The sequence below is a fragment of the Scyliorhinus torazame genome, chromosome 11, assembly GCF_047496885.1.
Source record: "Scyliorhinus torazame isolate Kashiwa2021f chromosome 11, sScyTor2.1, whole genome shotgun sequence".
NCBI lineage: Eukaryota > Metazoa > Chordata > Chondrichthyes > Carcharhiniformes > Scyliorhinidae > Scyliorhinus > Scyliorhinus torazame.
This window is the reverse complement of record NC_092717.1, coordinates 245,862,191-245,886,255: the sequence shown is the minus strand read 5'-3', so window position 1 is coordinate 245,886,255 and position 24,065 is coordinate 245,862,191. Positions and strand designations below refer to the sequence as shown.

The 24,065-nt window shown below is 51.1% G+C and overlaps 1 protein-coding gene across 1 annotated transcript in view; it reads left to right on the top strand.

Moving 5' to 3' along the window:
• The window catches only part of LOC140385894 (uncharacterized), a 34,996-nt gene that overhangs the window by 5,560 nt on the left and 5,371 nt on the right, over positions 1-24,065 (top strand). The window contains exons 2-5 of the mRNA XM_072468518.1: positions 1,412-1,583; positions 1,702-1,755; positions 17,120-17,212; positions 21,588-22,589. Of these exons, the coding sequence (XP_072324619.1) occupies positions 1,442-1,583; positions 1,702-1,755; positions 17,120-17,212; positions 21,588-22,589 (1,291 nt within the window). The 5' untranslated portion in view covers positions 1,412-1,441. The remainder of the gene's footprint in view (positions 1-1,411; positions 1,584-1,701; positions 1,756-17,119; positions 17,213-21,587; positions 22,590-24,065) is intronic.

Sequence of the window (24,065 nt, the reverse complement as noted above, 5' to 3'; positions counted from 1 at the left end):
ACCAAGTGGGAGGAAGAGTTGGGGGTAGAATTGGATGATGGGGTGTGGTGTGAGACACTGGAGGGTGAATGCCACATCTTTGTGTGCGAGACTTGGGCTAATACCGTTGAAAGGGGTGCACAGGACGCACCTAACCAGGTCCAGGATGAGCAGGTTTCTGGTCGTGTCCTAAGCTCGTGAGATTCTGCGTCTCCTTTAGCACCATGTCGGTGATTCTGCAAATTGAATTGGGGCCCTGTCCCTTGGGGGCCACATTTGAGGTGTCAGACCTGTCTGAGCTGCAGACGGGGACGGGGGCCGATGTTCTGGCCTTCGCCTCGCTGATCGCTCGCAGGCTGGTTCTGTTGGAGTGGAGACCTGATTCGCCTCAGTATGGCTGGGGGATCTCACCAAGTTTTTACATCTCGAGAAAGTCAAGTACACTGTGAGGGGGGCTAAAAGATGACAAATTGGTTACTGTCAGCCATTAGGTAGGGGGAAGGGTTTTGGGGGGTTGGGGATTGTGTGTATTGTTGCTTTTATTTGTTTTATTAAAATCATAGAATCCCTACATTGTAGGAGGAGGCCATTCGGGCCATCGAGTCTGCATTGAAAGACCACCCTACTTTGACCCAATCCCACGCCCTATTCCTGCAACCCCACCCTGAGGGGCAATACACATAACCTGTGCATCTTTGGACTGTGGGAGGAAACCGGAGCACCCGGAGGAAACCCACGCAGACACGGGGAGAATGTACAAAGTCCACACAGTCACCCGAGGTCAGAATCAAACCTGGGTCCCTGGCGCTGTGAAGAGCACTGCTAACCATTGTGCCACCCAATGTTGAATAAAAATATATTTTTTAAAAAGATGGGCTCAGGGAATATAACACCTGCAGTACAAACCGTGGAACACAGAGGGGAGTTCAAGCACTTGTGCATTGAGAGCTGGAAGTTGCGTATGTATATAAACCTGGAAACTATGAAAAGCAAAAGTCCTCCTTAGACCATGACCTGCACTTAAGGAAGGAAATGGTTGAGAGGGGTGAGGAAAGATGAAATAGAATGTGCCTCTGCTTTCTGAGGTTTAGAAAAATGAGAGGTGATCTCACTTAAATAGCTTAATTCTTTCAGAATTTCTGGGTTTTAAAATCTTGAAACTATAGTTTAAGCACCAACAACAAGGGGAGCAAAAGTTCAAGCATGAAATTCTGCGCATTTAGGGATGGACTAAAATGCCGTCTCGTCAGTGCCTCGCAAATTACGAGAGTTTAAAAAATATATAAAAATAGGTTTTGCGTATTTTGGAGGTGTTATTAGCAAAACCCGTATGCAATGAAGGATACAAATATGTGTCAAATTGTAACCAGCATAAGCTAATGGAAAATTTGAAGTTTTTGTTTTGAATGTACATTTTTTTTTCTTAATTCAGAAGTGTCGAAGCAACCCCAACAATCCCCAAATGGCTTTCAGTAAATCTGTAATTCCCTACGGCTTCAAGACGCTTGTAGAAACACTAGGCAAATCTATTCTGTTCGAACAACCTGCAGATATACACAAGTTCGCCTCAGTCTATTTCAAGGAATTACTGGAGTTTAGAGATGGTTTGTGTTCACTTTATCTCTGTACAATATGATCGGTACTTCAAACTTTTGTATCCAAATAATTAATTTTAAAAGAATCAAAAAATATAAGCTGTAATATATTTCCTCTGTCATGCAGTTAACCCAACTCTTGATTTAAAAGAACTGGTGCGTTTATTCTATACAAATAAAGGTAAGAAAAATACATTTTGTCCTGTGAACACAGTGTGGAAAAGTGTGAGGTTATGCATTTTGAAGGGAGGAATAGAGGCATAGACTATTTTCTAAATGGGAAAATGCTTAGGAAATCAGAAGCGCAAAGTGACTTGGGGGTCCATGTTCAAGATTCTCTTAAGGTTAACGTGCAGGTTCAGTCAGCAGTTAGGAAGGCAAATGCAATGTTAACATTCATGTCGAGAGGGCGAGAATACAAGAGCAGGGATGTACTTCTGAGGCTGGGTAAGGCTCAGGTCGGTCCCCATTTGGAGTATTGTGAACAGTTTTGGGCCCCGTATCTAAGGAAGGATGTGCTGGCCTTGGAAAGGGTCCAGAGGAGGTTCACAAGAATGATCCCTGGAATGAAGAGCTTGTCGTCCGAGGACTCTGGGTCTGTACTCGTTGGAGTTTAGCAGGATTAGGGGGGATCTTATTAAAACTTACAGGATACTGTGAGGCCTGGATAAAGTGGACGTGGAGAGGATGTTTCTACTTGTAGGAAAAACTAGAACCAGAGGACACCATCTCAGACTAAAGGGACGATCCTTTAAAACAGAGGTGAGGAGGAATTTCTTCAGCCAGAAGGTGGTGAATCTGTGGAAGTCTCAGCCGCAGAAGGCCGTGGAGGCCAAATGACTGAGTGTCTTTAAGGCAGAGGTGGATAGGTTCTTGATTAATAAGGGGATCAGGGTTATAGAACAAAGAAATGTACAGTACAGGAACAGGCCCTTCGGCCCTCCAAGCCCGTGCCGACCATGCTGCCCAACTAAACTACAATCTTCTACACTTCCTGGGTCTGTTCCCTCTATTCCCATCCTATTCATGTATTTGTCAAGATGCCCCTTAAATGTCTCTATTGTCCCTGCTTCCACCACCTCCTCCAGTAGCGAGTTTCAGGCACCCACTACCCTCTGTGTAAAAAAACTTGCCTCGTACATCTACTCTAAACCTTGCCCCTCTCACCTTAAACCTATGCCCCCTAGTAATTGACCCCTCTACCCTGGGGAAAAGCCTCTGACTATCCACTCTGTCTATGCCCCTCATAATTTTGTAGACCTCTATCAGGTCGCCCCTCAACCTCCGTCGTTCCAGTGAGAACAAACCGAGTTTATTCAACCGCTCCTCATAGCTAATGCCCTCCGTACCAGGCAACATTCTGGTAAATCTCAATTCCTTCTCTTTGGTGAATACTGATGCAAAGTATTCATTTAGTACCTCGCCCATTTCCTCTGGCTCCACACATAGATTCCCTTGCCTATCCTTCAGTGGGCCAACCCTTTCCCTGGCTACCCTCTTGCTTTTTATGTACGGGTAAAAAGCCTTGGGATTTTCCTTCACCCTATTTGCCAATGACTTTTCGTGACCCCTTATAGCCCTCCTGACTCCTTGCTTAAGTTCCTTCCTACTTTCCTCATATTCCACACAGGCTTCGTCTGTTCCCAGCCTTTTAGCCCTGACAAATGCCTCCTTATTCTTTTTGACGATGCCTACAATATCTCTCGTTATCCAAGGTTCCCGAAAATTTCCGTATTTACCCTTCTTCCTCACAGGAACATGCCGGTCCTGAATTCCTTTCAACTGACACTTGAAAGCCTCCCACATGTAGGATGTTGATTTGCCCTCAAACATCCGCCCCCAATCTAGGTTCTTCAGTTCCCACCTAATATTGTTATAATTAGCCTTCCCCCAATGTAGCACATTCATCCTTGGACCACTCTTATCCTTGTCCACCAGCACTTTAAAACTTACTGAATTGTGGTCACTGTTCCCGAAATGCTCCCCTACTGAAACTCCTACCACCTGGCCAGGCTCATTCCCCAATACCAGGTCCAGTACCGCCCCTTCCCTAGTTGGACTGTCTACATATTGTTTTAAGAAGCCCTCCTGGATGCTCCTCACAAACTCTGCCCCGTCTAAGCCCCTGGCACTAAGTGAGTCCCAGTCAATATTGGGGAAGTTGAAGTCTCCCATCATTTACTCTTTTCCAAAATCTGTCTACCTATCTGCTCATATAGCCTCACTGCCCTGAGGTGTCCTCCCGTAGTACAGCTGTGATATTCTCCCTAACCAGTACCGCAACTCCGCCACCCCTTTTACATCCCCCTCTATCCCGCCTGAAACATCTAAATCCTGGAACGTTTAGCTGCCAATCCTGCCCTTCCCTCAACCAGGTCTCTGTAATGGCAACAACATCATAGTTCCAAGTACTAATCCAAGCTCTAAGTTCATCTGCCTTAACCGTATGGGGAGAAGGCAGGAGAATGGGGATGAGAAAAATATCAGCCATGATTGAATGGCGGAGCAGATTCGATGGTCCAAGTTGCCAATTCTGCTCCTATGTCTTATGGTCTTATCTGTTTATAGATTAATATTTTCCAACTGCTTTTTTGAAAAACTGCACTCGTGATTTCACAAACTTGAGTGATGGGAACCCTGATTAGCTGCCATCTCCAAACTGGAAGCCACACAAGTTCCATCCTGTGGCAAGAAGAACTTGTATTTATGCAGCCTTGAGCATAATAAAATGTTCCAAGGTGTGTCACAGGGGTGTTCGAAAATAGAGCTTGACACCGAGCAGCATAAACCGATATTAGGGCAGTTACCCAAAGCTTTGGTGAAAGAAGTAGGTTTAAAGAGTGTCTTAAAGGCAAAAAGGGATAAAGAGGCAGAGGAGATTAGAGGTGGAATTCCAGAACTTAGGGCCTTAGCAGCTGACGGCATGGCCACCAAGAGTGGAGCAAGGTCAGAATTAGAGGACTGTAGAGACCTCGGAGAGTTGAGGGGCTGGAGCAGATTACACAAATGGGGAGAAGCAAGGCCATGTAAGGACATTAAAACACGGACACAAATTTTTATATTGGGGCGCATGGTGGAACAGTGGTTAGCACTGCTGCCTCACAACGCCAAGGACCCGGGTTCAATCCTGGCCCTGGGTCACTGTCCGTGTGGAGTTTGCACATTCTCCACATGTCTGCGTGGGTCTCACCCCCACAACCCAAAGATGTGCAGGGTAGGTGATTGACCACGCTAAATTGCCCCTCAATTGTAAAAAAATTAATTGGGTGCTCTAAATCAAAAAAAATGTAACTCGTCTCCAAATTGGCAAACTTGTTTAACAATGCCACAAGATTACCTCAGTAAGAAGTCTTACAACACCAGGTTAAAGTTCAACAGGTTTGTTTCAACTGTTGGACTTTAACCTGGTGTTGTAAGACTTCTTACTGTGCTCACCCCAGTCCAACGCCGGCATCTCCACATCATGACAAGATTACCTGTGTGAGAAGAGAAGGTTCAGGGACGGCGCGGTGGCACAGTGGTTAGCATTGGAATTGACCCAGGTTCGATTCCAGCCCCGGGTGACTGTGTGGAGTTTGCGTGGTGTCCCCGTGTCTGCGTGGGTTTCCTCCAGGTGCTCCGGTTTCCTCCCACAGTCCAAAGATGTGCAGGTTAGGTGGATTGGCCGTGATAAACTGTCCAAATGGTTATGTGGGGTTACGGGGATAGGGTCGGCACAGGGGTCTAGGAATGGTAATCCTTCGGTGCAAACTCGATGGGCCGAATGGCCTCCTTCTGCACTGTAGAGATTCTATGTTGTTCGACTAGGAGCTTACATGGACCAGTGAGGACAGAGATGTTGGTGAACAGGACTTAGTGTGAGTAAGGATATGGGGGAAACTAACCTCGAGATTATTGGGGAACAGAATGTGGAAAGCCAGTCGGGACTGTGCTGTAATATTGAGGTTACATCTGACACTTGAAGTTGCAAACAGTTTGGTTCAGCCTCAGTCAGGGAGATGAATGGAGTCAGGCACTAGATTGCAGAGTTTGCAGAGGGGACTGGGGACTAGCTTTGGTCTTCACAATGTTTATTTGGAGAAAGTTTCAGCTCTTTCAATATTGGATTTTGGACAAGCAGTATAGTACGTTAGAGACATTGGAAAAGTTGAGAGAGGTGCTTTTGAGGTAGAGCTCTAGGTATCGTCAGCATACATGTGAAAACTAGTGTTACTGAATAATGATAGTAAAAAGGAAAAGATGACAAGAGACCTGATCTTCTGGTCAATCGTGTTGCAAGAGTGCATGCTGCTGACCCTGTTTAAAACTTACCTTTATACACTGAAGCCTCATGACCTTCCTATCCTGGCTACAGCAATGAGCAGACGGGAGGCTTCGTGCTAAAGTATGACAGTGAAGTCACACAATTTGTTTTGTCATGATCTGAAAACACACTCCCAATTTCATTGACTTGCAGAGTTTTTGAACGGACCTATCAAGCAGCCTTCCCCTGCACCCCCAACACTGCAAACTTGCAGTCCCCAAATAATGCTCACCCACATCCCTCGACAATGGAATTTCCTTTCCCAAACTGTGACAGTAGTTATTCCAAGATCCCTCGAAATGCTTTTCAGGACATCGCTGACTCCATTTCAACATTGGCCAGACTAAGGAGCCAGGGATTCAAGAAGCGGCACGGTGGCACAGTAGTTAGCACAGTTGCTTCACAGCGCCAGGGTCCCAGGTTCGATTCCTGGCTTGGGTCACTGCCTGTGCGGAGGTATAGCTCCCACCGGCGGAGAATTTCTCCTTTGAATCCCATCGACTCTAGCTTTACGAGGGCTCCTGCCATATCATCTGGTTCCTGCCTCGTTAATTATGCATGCACATACTGGATTTTAGGCGGGCAGTTTGGATTTGCTCACCACATCATAACCTTAACGCTTTCTCACACCGGGTGCAATATTTAAACAGCACCCGCACACGCATATCTCAGTCTATGCAGTCCAGGACTATTAGACGATGTGGAGTTGGGCTCCATAGCCAAGAAGAAAGCAGCTCCCAGGCTTACTGACACCTCACTTGAGTGCCTGCTGGAGGTCCGTTGCAATATCCTCCACCTCTGCTCTGGCCGCCAGAGTTCCAGCAACTTCCAGTTTAGGAGGTGGCAGCAGTGGTCAGCACTAATGCAATCCAGAAATGACTATCCGGTGCAAAAAGAGGAGGCATGATCGCCTCCATTCCGCCAGGGTAAGTCAACCATCTCAACTCCACACTCACACAGCCCATCACACATCCACACGGATCCATCTCACTCATGGCCAACTCAACAGCTATCTCTACACACGCTCACCATCGCGTCTCCATATGGCCTCACCTCCTCTGGAGATCACCTCATCCCAATCAAGGCTCCACTCAGCCCACACATCTGTCTGGCATCCTTATCATCTGCCCTGGCATGCACCTTGCTCACACTCTTTCCATGTGTCTTTATGCAGATCAGGAATGTGCACAATAGAAAGGACTGGGGTGAAATGCCAGACAAGGTCCTCACTCCCTTCAAAGACTGCACCATTGAGCTGACGGGAGAGGATGTGGATTGTTCCTGCGGCGACAGTGAGGTCAGCGGCAAACACCCACATGAGAAACCTGTACCAGATCATCCTTCTGCCAATGCTACTGTGAGGGCCCTCTACAGCTTTCACATGGCTACCTTTCTTTCAGAGGCAACTCTGACAAGCAATCACTGCCCGGAGGCACCGAGGTCCACAATGGTAGGATGATGGCAGCCACAGAGACTTCAGTCTAGGACGTTGGTCCTTCACTGCTCCAGAGGTTGAGCTCCATCACCGTAGCCAATCCTGGCCTCCAGCAGTGTCAATGCGAGAAAGGGTGTGGCTTCTCAAGGAGACAGCCAGAGGCCTATTGGAAGGAGGACCAGCCACTCAAAACCCTGCCGCATCCACTCGGGTGACTTCGAGAATGTCCCCTCTTCCAAATCCCCTCTTCCAGTGACTCCATCTCCACAGACCAAGAAGGGTGAACCTGGCCCACATCAGGACATCCAGAGCAGGCCAGGGCCCTCACGGTGTTGGATCTCCAGAGGAGGCCCAGCAAAGTCCACACAGAAAAAAGTATATAGCAGTCAGCAGGCTGCCTCCAACTCCGCTGTGCATTTTGAGGATGCTCCCAGACCCTGCCCCCAGCTTACCAGGAATCTCTCCACATCTGCCTTAAAAATATTCAAGACTCTGCTTCCATCAGGAAGAGAACCCAAAGACACACGATCCTCTGAGTGGAAAAAATTTCACCTTGTCTCTGTTTTAAACGGGTGCCTTGTTCTAGATTCGGAAACACCCTCTCCACATCCACCCTGCCAAGATCCTTCAGGATCTTACATGTTTCAATCAAATGCATGGGTAGTCACAACATGTATATAATGTCACGCACAGCTGTAAATAGCACCATTCCACATCTCTCATGTATGCCTTGATGAGATGTGTTGCAGTCAATCAGGTGTGATACTATAATCCCTCAATCCACTTAATGCAGCTGTCACTATCATGTAGTCTATGTAGCCAGTTTTCATTTCACCAGTGTCTGGCTGTTTTCAGGTCATTTTTGCCACAAGCGATACCATGCCCAGTCCTTGGCTAAAAGATGCAACTGAGATCTCCTGTATTTTGTGTGCGGATGCTTGAGAGATCCTGCAGAGATCGCCAGTCAAGCCCTGGAAGGAGCTAGTGGCGTTGAGTTTAGTGGGGCTGTCACTTTCACAATCACTGACCATGGATATCCTCCCAGTCCCCGTGGCACCAATTACTGGAAAGTGAGGCAAATATGAGACACTGGATCCCTGGCCTGTGAAAGTGTTGGTGAAACCCGTTCTCACCTCAGTTGCAGGCGAGTACAGCCTGGGTCTAATGAGATGCCTACGCAGAATATTTCTTCCCTATTCATCCTCTGCATTCCAAGTGGGCCCTGCTTCCCCTTGGTATTGAAGGTTTTGTTCCTCCCTTTGGCACGCCGGCCTCCTCTGCGCAATCTTCTCCTCTTATGCCTGTATGCAATTATCTAGGGAGCAAGCTAAATTGGATTTAGTATTGTGTAATGAGATGGGATTAATTAATGATCTTGTAGTAAAGGATCATCTAGGAAAGAATGATCATAACATGTTTGAATTTCAAATTCATTTTGAGGACAATAAACCTGAGTCCCACACTAGTGTTTTGGTGTCAAACCAAAGTTATTACAGTGGCATGAGGACAGATTCGGCCCTAGTGGACTGGGCAGAAAGACTAAAAAGTTGATGTGGCGGACATTTAAGGAGATATTGAATTCCTCCCAACTAAAATATATTCCAGAGAGGAAGAAAGATTGTAAGAGGGGGAAAATGCATCCATAGCTAAGCAAGGAGGTTAAAGATAACACAATGACAAAAACTAAGGCATACCATATTGCAAAGATCAGTGGATCAGGCTGGAGGATTGGGAAACGTTTAAAGACCAACAAAGGGTTACTAAAAAAGTAATAAAAAGAGCAAAGGTAAATTATGAAAGAAATCTCACGCAAAATATAAAAATTGATAGCAAAAGATTCTATAAGAATATAAAAAGGAAGAGAGTAGCTAAAGACAAAATTGATCCCTACAGGATGAGACTGGGGAGTTAATAATGGGAAACATAGAAACGGCAGAGACACTAAATCAATATTTTGCCTCGGTTTTCACGGTGGAGGACACCAGAACTACATTTCCTCACATCCCACTCTCTGTAAAGACTCCATCCCATTCTCTCAGTTTCTCTGCCTCTGCCACATCTGTTTCAATGATGCCACCATCGAAAACAGCACTTCTATCAAGCCTGCCTTTTTCCTCAACCCCCAACTGTGGTATCAGGGCACTCAACTGTGCCCAATCCAACTTCTGCCTTCTGCCCTCACACCTTCACCTCGCCCCTAGAACAGAGTCCCTCTTGTCCTCATATTTCACCCCACCAGCCTCTGCATTCAAAAAATCATCCTCTTCCATTTTCGCCAACTCCAGCATGCTGCCACCATTAAATATATCTTCCCCCATCCTCCAGTCAGTATTCTGCAGGACCCTCTCTCCATAACACATGGTCCACTCCTCCCATCGCCCGCAACCCTTCATCCCTTTCTCACGACACCTTCCCATGTAATCACAGAAGGTGCAACACCTATCCCTTTCCCTCCCCCCTCCTCACTGTCTAAGGGCCTATACACTCCTTTCAAGTGAGGCAGCGTTTCATTTGCACTTCCTCCAATTTGGTTCATTGTATTCGCTGCTCCCAGTGTGGTCTCCTCCACACTGGGGAGACTAAATGCAGACTTGGTGACCCCTTTGCTGACCACCTTCACTCCGTCCGCAAGTATGACGCCAACCTTCCTGGAACTTGCCATTTGAACTCAGCATTTTACAGTCTTGTCCACATGTCCGTCCTTGCCCTGCTGCAATGCTCCAGTGATGCCCAACACTAACTGAAAGAACAACACCTAGAGGTGCACATCATCAAAAATCTGTCCTGGTCCACCCACATCGACACTACATCAAGAAAGCGTCTATACTTCCTCAGGAAACTAAGGAAATTCAGCATGTCCACATTAACCCTTACCAACTTTTACAGAGGCACCATAGAAAGCATCCTATCGGGCTGCATCACAGCCTGGTATGGCAACTGCTCGGCCCAGGACCGCAAGAAACTACAGAGAGTCGTTAAACACCACCCAGTCCATCACACAACCCTGCCTACCATCCATTTAATCTATCTACACCTCCCGCTGCCTGGGGAAAGCGGGCAGCATAATCAAAGAGCCCTCCCACCCGGCTTACTCACTCTCCCAACTTCTTCCATCGGGCAGGAGATACATAAGTCGGAGAACACGCACGGACAGACTCAAAAACAGCTTCTTCCCCGCTGTTACCAGACTCCGAAACAACCCTCTTATGGACTGATCTGATTAACACTATACCCCTGTATGCTTCACCCGATGCCGGTGTCTCTGTGTTTACATTGTGTACCTTGTGTTGCCCTATTATGTATTTTCTTTTTTTCTTTTCTTTTCATGTACTTAGTGATATGTTTGAGATGCTCGCAGAAAAATACTTTTCACTGTACCTTGGTACACGTGACAATAAACAAATCCAGTCCAATCCAATACCTCGTTTTCCGATTAGCCTTCTGGACTCAACTTCAGAGTTCAACAACTTTAGACTGTGAACTTTCCCCTCCATCTTGACCCCCTTTTAGTGTTTTAGTTTCCTTGTTTTGCCTCAGTAGAATCCAACCCATCCCCCACAGGGCCGTCTGTCACTTGTTCTTTAGTTTGCTTCCACTGAGCACTGGCCTTTGTTCTCCTATTAACACATTCTGCTATTTTACTTTCATGCTTCTATTAGCAATTCTTCAGTCCTCAATGCCACTATTAACACCCTCTTTGCCTTATGTCCATGACATCTTTGTCAATCTCTGTTTAGCTCTGACATATAACTGACCTTCTATTCTGCCCACTCCCTCTCCAACTATATAATTCATCACATTTCTCTCCTATAGAAGAGTCATATGGTCTCGAAGCGTTCTCTCTCCACAGATGCTGCCAGACCTGAATTTATCCAGAATTTCCTGGAATCAACATTTAAATGTTTGTCACCATTTTCCTGTTTTACTAATCTACCAGACGTAAGTCACTCATGAAGTGAATGCAGTCTGCTGTACCTGGAAATAAATTAGGAACAAATTTATTGGCATCAGAAGTGCTATGGTCAGTGTAGCTACCTTTATATGGCTGGTTTAGCTGAGTGGGCTAGACAGCTGGTTTGTGATGCAGAACAAGTCCAGCAGCGCGGGTTCAATTCCCATACCAGCTTACCCGAACAGGCGCCGGAATGAGGCGACTAGGGGCTTTTCACAGTAACTTCATACTTATTACAATAAAAGGGTTATTATTATATAAGAATAGACAGGAATTATTCCAAACTGCTATACTGAGAATGATGTTACAAATGGATTTTATGATTACCAATTACATGTGCGGGAACCACATAAATTCTACCATTAAGGCAAAATGATATCTCAGTGTTCCCTAGGGAAACATGATCTAATGTGATGAATGCAGGAATTTCAGACACAGTGTATTCTATGTATTTGGTACAATAAGGGTTTAAAGCCTGGGTTAGTGTGTATATGGCTGCTGCGGTAGTGTTTTTAAAGAATCCTAGTTTGCAAGGCAGCCAGGCTTTGTGGAAACAAAGGGTGCAATTAAAGCATTGGGCACAATTCAGCGGCCTCGTCACGCCCGACTTAGGCCGGGATTCTCCCGCAATCGGCAAGATGGCCCGACGCTGGCGTCAAGAATGCCACGAACCACTCCGGCGTCGGGCCAACCGGAACTTCAGGAAATCTCAGACCCGGAAGGGGCTAGCAGCGGCATGAAGCCAATTGCGACGGCGTCATTGATGCCGCGTGGCGTCGCAGCAGAAAAGACTCCACCGCCGGAGCCTCGGCAAAATGGCCACCCGCCGCGCAGCGCCGAAGTTCCAGGAGCGGGTCATCGAGGCGCTCTTGGACGCAGTGGAATGGAGGAGGGAAGCGCTGTAACCTGGACACGGCCGCAGGGTCGCAACTAACCTCAGCCGGCGCCTGTGGAGGAAGGTGGCAGTGGCCGTCAGGGCCGTGGCCGTAACAGCCAGGACAGGCATCCAGTGCCACGAGAAGGTCAATGACCTAGTCATGGCAGCCAGGGTGAGTACCCCCACCCCCCCCACCCCCATTTCTCCCCCCAAGGATGGGCGGCACAGCCCTAGCTGAAACCGACATGGCTGCACCATGCAGGCTGCTTTGGCAGGATGGGATGTGAACCTATGCCAACGTACACACAACCGCTGGTCTGCAAGTATATGTCCGCCTAACACTGTTGCCTTTTATCTCTGTCACCGCCCCCCCCCCCCCCCCAACACACACACAGGAGAAGCGCGCTCATAACAACCGGGAGCGTGTGAGGACCGGAGCGGGTCCACCTGAATTGCGCCCCCTCACCGTTCATGAAGAGAGGGCCCTGGACCTTGAAGGCGGACCCGAGGACTGGGAGGTTGCGGATGCAGAGGTCGGGGGCACAGCACCAAGTGAGAACCCCCACTGCCTGCCCCACTTCCCCCTTCCTCCATCCCTGTCTGCGTGTCTAACCATGCAAGCTGTATTGTGTATTGCAGGACCAAACGTCAACCCACCCGTCCCTGCGGATGCCGACCGCCTCCAGAACGTTCCATGGCGCCCACAGGACATGGAATGACCCAGGCTTACAGGCATAATACGCCCCCACCCAGTGCCAGGACGCCCACGAGCCAGGGATAGACCTGGACCATCAGGCATACACCGCCCCCATCTAGTGCCAGTGCAGCGACGCCGGAGGGCCACACCCAGCGATGGGGAGGTCAGCCACACCCATCCAGTCGACCCAGGACACTGACACACTCACCCAGGACACCCATATACAGCATGCAACCACGCAGGACACTGCCACACAGGATACAACCACCCAGGACATTCACACACAGGACACACCCACACAGGACACCGACACACAGGACACAACCACCCAGGACATCCACACACAGGACACTGACACACAGGACACAACCACCCAGGACACTGACACACAGGACACAACCCCCCAGGACACTGACACACAGGACACAACCACCCAGGATACTGACACACAGGACACAACCCCCCAGGACACTGACACACAGGACACAACCACCCAGGATACTGACACACAGGACACAACCCCCCAGGACACTGACACACTGGACACAACCACCCAGGATACTGACACACAGGACACAACCACCCAGGACATAACCACCCAGGATACTGACACACAGGACACAACCCCCCAGGATACTGACACACAGGACACAACCACCCAGGACACTGACACACAGGACACAACAACCCAGGATACTGACACACAGGACACAACCCCCCAGGACACTGACACACAGGACACAACCACCCAGGATACTGACACACAGGACACAACCCCCCAGGACACTGACACACTGGACACAACCACCCAGGATACTGACACACAGGACACAACCACCCAGGACACAACCACCCAGGATACTGACACACAGGACACAACCCCCCAGGATACTGACACACAGGACACAACCCCCCAGGACACTGACACACTGGACACAACCACCCAGGATACTGACACACAGGACACAACCACCCAGGATACTGACACACAGGACACAACCCCCCAGGATACTGACACGCAGGACACAACCACCCAGGATACTGACACACAGGACACAACCACCCAGGATACTGACACACAGGACACAACCACCCAGGACGCTGACACACAGGACACAACCACCCAGGATACTGACACACAGGACACAACCCCCCAGGATACTGACACATAGGACACAACCACCCAGGACACTGACACACAGGACACAACCACACAGGACACAACCACCCAGGACACTGACACACAGGACACAACCACCCAGGATACCGACACACAGGACACAACCACCCAGGATACCGACACACAGGACACAACCCCCCAGGACACTGACACACAGGACACAACCACCCAGGACACTGACACACAGGACACTGACACACAGGACACAACCACCCAGGATACTGACACACAGGACACAACCACCCAGGACACTGACACACAGGACACAACCACCCAGGATACTGACACACAGGACACAACCACCCAGGATACTGACACACAGGACACAACCACCCAGGATACTGACACACAGGACACAACCCCCCAGGACACTGACACACAGGACACAACCACCCAGGACACCCACACACAGGACACAACCACCCAGGATACTGACACACAGGACACAACCACCCAGGATACCGACACACAGGACACAACAACCCAGGATACTGACACACAGGACACAACCACCCAGGATACTGACACACAGGACACAACCCCCCAGGACACTGACACACAGGACACAACCACCCAGGACACCCACACACAGGACACAACCACCCAGGATACTGACACACAGGACACAACCACCCAGGATACCGACACACAGGACACAACAACCCAGGATACTGACACACAGGACACAACCACCCAGGATACTGACACACAGGACACAACCACCCAGGATACCGACACACAGGACACAACCACCCAGGATACTGACACACAGGACACAACCACCCAGGACACTGACACACAGGACACAACCACCCAGGACACTGACACACAGGACACAACCACCCAGGATACTGACACACAGGACACAACCACCCAGGATACCGACACACAGGACACAACCACCCAGGATACTGACACACAGGACACAACCACCCAGGACACTGACACACAGGACACAACCACCCAGGACACTGACACACAGGACACAACCCCCCAGGATACTGACACACAGGACACAACCACCCAGGATACCGACACACAGGACACAACCACCCAGGATACTGACACACAGGACACAACCACCCAGGATACTGACACACAGAACACAACTACCCAGGATACTGACACACAGGACACAACCACCCAGGATACTGACACACAGAACACAACCACCCAGGATACTGACACACAGGACATCCACACACAGGACACTGACACAAAGGACACAACCACCCAGGACACTGACACACAGGACACAACCACCCAGGATACTGACACACAGGACACAACCACCCAGGATACTGACACACAGAACACAACTACCCAGGATACTGACACACAGGACACAACCACCCAGGACACTGACACACAGGACACAACCACCCAGGATACTGACACACAGGACACAACCACCCAGGATACCGACACACAGGACACAACCCCCCAGGACACTGACACACAGGACACAACCACCCAGGATACTGACACACAGGACACAACCACCCAGGCCGACACACAGGACACAACCCCCCAGGACACTGACACACAGGACACAACCACCCAGGACACTGACACACAGGACACTGACACACAGGACACAACCACCCAGGACACCCACACACAGGACACAACCACCCAGGAAACTGACACACAGAACACAACCACCCAGGACACAACCACCCAGGACACCCACACACAGGGCACAACCACCCAGAACACCCACACACAGGGCACAACCACTCAGGACACCCACACACAGGCCACAACCAACCAGGATACCTGCACACAGGGGAGGGACGGACAGCAAACACCACTCCAGGGGACCCCGGACTTCGGGTCCGATGAGGATCTCAACATTACGCCACTGCTATCTCCTACACCCTTCTCCATCGCAGAGACACTCACCTCGGTTGGGCACTTTAGTGATGAGGCTTCTGGTACACTAACTGGTGCGCACAACACAGCCGTCCCGGTAAAGCAGGTGGAGGTAGGAGCAGCTGAGGGGCCGGACGGTCGGAGGGCAGCCTGGCCCCAGCAACCAACCGCCACCCAGATGGGTCCCAGGTTCCTGGAGTTACCACACCCACTCATAGACCCGATGCAGTCACGGACCCAGGGACGATCGAAGGGGGGTGACGGCTGACTTGCAGCAGCTGCAGACGCAGGTGGAGGAGTCCACCCGCATGCAGGAGCAGGGAATGGTGCCAGTCATGCGTGCCACCCAGGCCGAAACCGCATAGGTGCCGTCCACGGTGGAGGCAATGGGTGTGACAGTGTAAGACATGGGGAGCAGTATGCAAGACCTGGGGCTTTCCGTGCAGGCGGCGTCCGTGGCCCAGGACATGGCTGCCCTCTCACAGGCAGCCATGAGCCAGAGCCAGCTGCAGATCGCAGAGGCGCTCAACGCCGTGGCCCAGTCTCAACAGGCCATGGCCCAGTCTCAGCAGGCCATGGCCCAGTCTCAACAGGCCATCGCTGAGGGCATCGGTGCCATTGCCCAGGTGCTGGCCGGCGTCGCCCAAACGGGGATGGCCAACTCGCTGAGCTCCATGGTTGCAAACATGCAGACCCTTGTTGATCCCAGGGCGGGCCTCCAGGACCGGCAGCGCCAGGTGTTGGGGGTGCCTCGGCTGCTGGATCCGTTCGCACCCCCAACCCATGGAGAGGCCTGGGGGCCATCGGGCACCCCGAGGGAGGAGGAGGTGCTGAGGCCCGTTCCGGGTCCCCCTGCAGGGCGGTCTCGGAACACCGCGACACCTCGGATCCCCCCCTTCCGTCCCAGGTCCATTTGGTGGGCAACGGGCAGGACAGGCTGGCAGCTCGCCATCCCAGTTGCCCGAGCCGCAGCCTGGCCCATCCAGGCCGGGCCGCCCCAGGAAACAGCCGCCAAAGGGATCCCTAGTCACAGGGCAGGAATCGCAGGAGTCCGCCTCCAGTTCTGCTGTACCGTCTGGGGAACCACCTAGACGTAGTCATAGGGCCCGTAAGGCCAAAAAATTAGACACGGAGTAAGTTGGCACGGGTGCAGGGCACAGATTAGTTATAGGAGCTAGGGCACATGTATGAACTGTTTGTCATTACAATCACTTTCACACCTACAGAAACTGCCTCTGTGCTCTGTCCGATGCGTGCGGGAGTGGGGTGTGAGATGAGCGCCAGTGTGTGTGTGAGGTGTGATAGGACGTCGAGCTCAGGTGAGTGTGCCCTCTCCGCATGCAGGGTTGGTGATGGGTGGGGTGAGGGTGGTTGGTGGTGGGCGGGGTGAGGGTTGGTTGGTGGTGGGCGGGGTGAGGTTGGTTGGTGGTGGGCGGGGTGAGGTTGGTTGGTTGGTGGGGTGAGGGTGGTGGGCTGGTGCAGTACTGTGCTGTCCGTGCCCATACTCGGCAATTCCCACAACCCCCTAGTCTGTGAACCGTGTGGCTATCAACCCGTCCCGTGCCCAGCCGGTAACGGTGGGCAGCCTCCCGTCTATGTCCAACCCGTCTGCCCTGTACATTGCCCCCATCCTCCTCATCTGGAGAGGCCTGCCCTTCATAGTGTTGCTCCTCCCCCTCCTCTGCCTCCAGCACATCGCCCCTCTGCTGGGCTATGTTGCGCACAACGCAGCAGACCCCGACGATGCAGCCGACCCTCTCCGACAGGCACTGGAGGGCCCCTCCAGAGCGGTCCAGGCACCTGAAGCGCATCTTCAGCAGCCCAAAGCACCCCTCGACCACACCCCTGGTCGCTGCATGGGCATCGTTGTAGCAGATCTCCGCATCAGTCTGTGGCCTCCGTATAGGGGTCACCAGCCACGACTGCAACGGGTAACCCGTGTCGCCCAGCAACCAGCCCCTCAGCCGGAGGGAGGTTCCCTCGAACATGGCGGCGATGGACGATTGGGACAGTATAAAGGAGTCATGCACACTGCCCGGGTACCGGGCGCAGACGTGCATGATCCTCATCCGGTTGTTACAGACCACCTGCACGTTCATGGAGTAGGTCCCCGTCCTGTTCGTGAACACAGCCCTGTTATCCGATGGCGGCCACATGGCGACGTGCATCCCATCGATCGCCCCTTGGACCATGGGTATGCTGGCCATGGTAGCGAAGCCCGCTGCCCAGGCATCCTGGTGGGCGCGGTCCACAGGGAACTCAATATTGCAGTCCGTGATGTCGTACAGGGCATCAGTCACTGCAGGGATGCACCAGTGCAGCGATGCCTGGGAGATGTCGGACAGGTCCCCACTCGGCGACTGGAACAATCCCGTCGCGTAGAAGTTCAGGGCCACCGTGACCTTGACGACTACGGGGAGAGGGTGTCCTCCCCAGTGCCACGCGGTGCCAGGTGTGCCATGAGATGGTAGATATGGGCGACGGTTTCCCGGCTCATCCTGAGTCTACTCCTGCATGCCCGGTCCATGAGGTCCTGGTACGACGTGCGATGCCGGTACACACGGAGCCTCAGCGTGCTCCTCTGTCGGCGTGGCACCACCACCTCCTCCTCCTCCTCCTCATCCTGTTGGGCGGGCAGCCCTCCAGCTTGGACGGCTGCCCCTCTGCGGAACGCTCCTCTGCGGGAGCCTCCGCCGCCTCCCTGGCACGCTCCTGCTCCAGCTCCCATAGGGCTACATGTAGAAGGGTGGCTCCCGCCACGGCGGCCAGCATCGCTGGGTGATGCCCAAACTTAACGGTCTGCAGGGGGTGGGGGCTGGGGGTGGACGACATGTCATCATTGCCCATACCCCCCTCCGCAGTCAGGTGCCATGGGCTGCATGGTCGCCACTGTTGCCAGCTGGCACCTGGCCAGGCCAACCCCCCATCCCCGGCACCCCCATCCCCGGCACCCCCCATCCCTGGCACCCCCCATCCCCGGCACCCCCCACCCCCGGCACCCCCCATCCCCGGCACCCACATCCCTGGCACTCCCATCCCCGGCACCCCCAACCCTGGCACTGCCGAGCCATGGCACCCCCATCCCCGGCACCCCCATCCCCGGCACCCCCATGCCCGGCATTCCCATCCCCGGCATTCCCATCCCCGGCACTCCCATCCCCGGCACCCCCCATCCCCAGCACTCCCATCCCCGGCACTCCCGAGCCATGGCACCCCCAACTCTGGCACTCCCATCCCCGGCACCCTCCATCCCCGACACTCCCATCCTCTCCCCAACTCAAACCCCCACCCCCGGCACCGACCCCGATCACCGGCATGCACCCTCGGCCCTGGGGTGCACCCTCCACCAGCACCCGTGCCGTCTCCTCTCCGGCAGCAGCTCCACGCTGACCCCTACTTCCTCGCTTGCCGGCGTCAGCCAACATGACTCGTTGACGCCATTAGAAAGCATGTTTAATTTACGATGGCGTTACCTGGGGTCATGTCAGCTGGACTTCGGCCCATTCGGGCCAGAGGTTTGGTGCAGCCCCGGGTCCCATCGCATCGCACTGATTCTCGCGTTACCCGTCGGCACAATTTTTCGCTGGCCGGAGAATACGGTGGCATCAGAGCGGCGGGGCAGGATTCACGCCGCCCCACCCAGGATTCTCCGACCCGGCCTCTCAAGATTTAACGAAACCTCATGAGATGTTGCGATCCGGATCCTCCCTGCATGACCTCGCCAAGACGCCGTTTAACACTGGTTTCCACAATAGTGGAGAAGTTATAATGGCAACTGGGGCAAGGGGGTTGCCTCGGCCATTAGAGGCCCCTGAGTGGTCGGGCACAGGGAAGGATTGCACCATGACACTCCCTCTGGCACCTTGGCACTGCCACCCAGGCACCATCTGTGCCACCTGGGCATCCTGGCAGAGGAACAGCCAGGGTGGAGATGCCAGGGTACCCAGGTGCCAGGATGGCACTGCCAGGGATCAGGCCCGCTCGGCGATACAGGTGATCGATGGGTGGGGTGGTGAGAGGGTGTTTTCGAGGGCCTCCCCAAGGTTGCCGGGGGGGGCTGTGGAGGATTAAAAAGGGAGGGGGTAGCGCGGGGACGGCAATTGGGCCTTCCAAAATGGTGCCCAGATCTGCGAGCAGCCTTTCCTGCTGGGCTTGCCAACAGGAGATGACTCGAAGTGTGACCTCGGCGGAGAGAAACTCCCGAAGCCAAAAGAAACGGCAGAGTGCCGTTGAATAGTGGGATGTTTCTCAGCGCTGCAGCCACCAAGAAATACCCTGCTAAATACGCCCAAAACCGCACATAGGTTTTTTTCCAGTTGAATCACGCCCATTGTGTTCAGCTCAGGGAGATGAGGTAGTTAATGGGAGGTGTCAGGGCCTGAAGCAGTCAGATGTTAAGATTTCAGTTTAGGTTTTAGATTGGGATGTGAACAGAAGGCAAGCAACTGCTCTCAATACAGTTCAGATAAAGATCTGCCTGTAGATAAACTAGCAGTTTCTTTTCAGACAGTTCAGTTGAAGATTTGACTGGGGAGAGACCAGAAGCATCTGTGAACATGATAGGAGCAATTTTAAAGGGTGGCAATTTAAACAGTAAATTGAGACAGGCAGGAATCTGCAGCTGGTTCTTAGAATTTACAGGAGGCCATTTAGCGCATCGAATCAACACCATCCCTCGGAAAGAGCACTCTACTTAAGCCCACGCCTCTCTCCTATCCCCCCATCACCATAATCCAGTAACCCCACCTAACCTTTTGGACACTAAGGAGCAACTGAGCACGTAACCTGCATATCTTTGGACTGTGGGAGGAAATCGGAGCACCTGGAGGAACCCCATGCAGACACGGGGAGAACGTGCAGACTCCGCACCATCATCCGATGCCGGAATTTAACCTGGGACCCTGGAGCTGTGAGTCAGCAGTGCTAACCACTATGCCACCGTGCCGCCCTGAGGGTATTGTTTTGTCAAAGTGTCTTGTCTGAGACATCTCGTTACAGCAAGTTTTTCTGAGTCTGCTAACTGTATTTAAAAGTGGATTGTGACCTGAAATGGATGTTGTTTGAGTGGAAATAATAATAATCACTTATTGTCACAAGTAGGCTTCAATGAAGTTACTGTGAAAAACCCCTAGTCGCCACATTCTGGCGCCTGTTCGGGGAGGCCAGTACGGGAATTGAACCCGCACTGCAGGCATTGTTCTGCATTACACGCCAACTGTTTAGCCCACTGTTCCAAACCAGCTCCTGCTGGTATAAAGATAGCAGTTAAGGGTTATTGTGTCATTGTATTGAGAAGCATTGTTTAACTGGTAATTGAAAGTTATTTGTATTTATACAGTTAAAGTTATTAATACTGTATTAGTAATATATTTGTTTTCATAAACCATATCCCTATTTGTGCATGAAATCTCTCCTGGAGTGAAATATCTTTTCCTCACAGTCTTACAAATTAAATAAAATATTGGGGTCTCTGTCCGGTATCCTAGCAACTGTTGGGGTCTGGTCTGAGATCATAATACTAAAACTGTAAGCCATGCTCTCCTATGAAACTATACTGGAGTGCAATCCTGCCGATTCTGAATCAAATTACTGCCTAAGTTTTAATTGGAAGGTCAGTTGTTAGTGTCCAATGTTTATTTTCCAATTCTTAATGTGTGCTTTAAATCACAACTTTTTAAATGTTTTTACACACAGTGATAACTGCAGACACAGTGGAAAGAACCCAATCACTATCAGATTCAGAAGAAGTAGCATTTCAAATTGAAACTGTATCATCTAACATGCTTGCACCCATTGATCAAAAAGCTTATTCTCTTAATAATACCCCAATGGAAGATGTATCTGTTTTACAAGAGGATTTAACTCCCAGTCTATTAATGACCAAAACAAATTCTGATAAATCCAATATGGTGTCTAAAAAGATTTCTGAAATGGTAGAGGAGGAAGAACCTAGTTTTGTATACATTTACACAAACATATGTTCTGTCAACCAAGATGAATCTGGTTTTGCATACATTTATACAAATACGTCTTCAATCAACCAAGCTGATGAATCAGTTAGCATTGAGCATGAACCAACTCAGCACAAAGTCGGAACAGGACCAATAAAGCAAGCATTTCCTGCCACCTACAAGGATGCATCTGAACCAGAATTCAACTGCATTCCAGCTTTGGCTCAAGTACAGAGATCCAAAGTTGACGATGGCACAGTTAGACAAGCAGCCGTCCACAAGACCCAACCGGCATCTCGTAAGTCCGAATCGGTTCTGGAGGCAAGCTCGGCTCATCGCACACTTTCAACAGGCACAGTGATGTACCAAAAAGGTGCCTCCATGGCTCACAAAGCACTTCCTGTTCATGCTGAGCTATTTCCAACCCACACTGAGCCCACTTCAGCTCTGTGCTCTGAGGCGTCTGTGCTGGATAATTACAGGCAACTTTTAATGGCTCTTGGGAGAGTTTCATATCCCGGGAGAGCCACAACAACTGACCGGGAACTCTGTCAGAAAGACTCACCCATGTACATGGTCGCCATGACACCGGGTGACCATAAAAAACCTGAGAAATGTAATTCTGAACTCTGCCCAGTCCTCAAAAATAGAAAAGCGAAGGAAACGCTGGGAAATTTTATGTACACCAAAGCAACAGATGTAAACGAGAAAGATGGAAAGAAAATGGAAAACATGAAAGAACCTGGTAAGATTTAACATTTGCTTGTATTAGCACAGCCCTCTAATTATATTAGAATCCCTACAGTGCAGAAAGAGGTCATTCGGCCCATCGAGTCATACTCGACCCATTGATCAGACTTCATTCCCGTTTTTACAAATTTTACAAATACTTTAAATGAAACAATGGAATTTAAAATCCAAAATATGCCTGAAAAGGCACCATTACTGTCTAATTTTAACTATAACTACAGCTGCTAAGATTCCAAACTAGTTTGGCTTTCGATAGGATACGTTTTATGTAACAATAAGCTTTATGTGACCACCATTCATGGTTTCTATCTTCGAATAATGTGATGTGAAGATGCCGGCGTTGGACTGGAGTGAGCACAGTAAGAAGTCTTACAACACCAGGTTAAAGTCCCAACAGGTTTGTTTCGAATCACTGCTTTTGGAGTGCAGCTCCTTCATCAGGCGAATGAAGAGGTGGGTTCCACAACCACATACTTTGATGTGAGTCTTTGCAGGTAATTAAATCTTTACAGGTCCAGGCGGTGCGACTGGAGAGAGGGATAATCAAAGGTTAAAGAGGTGTGAATTGACTCAAGCCAGGACAGTTGGTAGGATTTTGCATGCTCAGGCCAGATGGTGGGGGGTGAATGCAACATGAATCCAAGGTCCAGGTTGAGGCCGTACACATGCATGCGGAACTTGGCCATCAGTTTCTGCTCAGCGATTCTGCGTTGTCGTGCGTCCTGAAGGTCGCCTTGGAGAACGCTTACCTGAAGATCAGAGGCTGAATACCCTTGACTATTGAAGTGTTCCCCGACTGGAAGAGAACATTCCTGCCTGGCAATTGTCGCGCGATGTCCGTTCTTCCGTTGTCACAGCGTCTGCGTGGTCTCGTCGATGTACCAGGCTTCTGGACATCCTTTCCTGCAGGATATGAGGGAGACAATGTTGGCCGAGTCGCACAAGTATTTACCGCGTACCTGTTGGGTGGTGTTCTCACGTGTAATGGTGGTGCCCATGTCGATGATCCGGCACGTCTTGCAGAGATTGCCATGGCAGGATTGTGTGGCTACTTCAGCGACCACGACAAAACACAACCCTGCCATGGCAACCTCTGCAAGACATTGGGGTCTCTGCACCACCAGGGGCAACAGTGGGCACTCAGTGAGGTGCGCAGCAAGATGGCTGCCTTGCAGGCTGCAGCAATGGCGGTCCTTGCCTGGGCGCCCCAGTCACATGGAGGGCCACCCAGACCCCTCGGCCCATCACCTGGTCACCCGCTGTTTCCCCTATGGACCTGGCAGAGCCCCCCCACCCTTCCATCCAGGCCAGCCAGCGCCAAGGCTGACAGCCCACAGTCAAGCCTCTCCGTGTCCTACCTCCTCTCCCTCATCAGCCACCACACCCGATTCCCCATTTTTAAAACCACGAATGAAACCCGGCGATTACCGGGTCAGGCTGGCTAATGATCTGCCAATGGCGTTTACTGTAC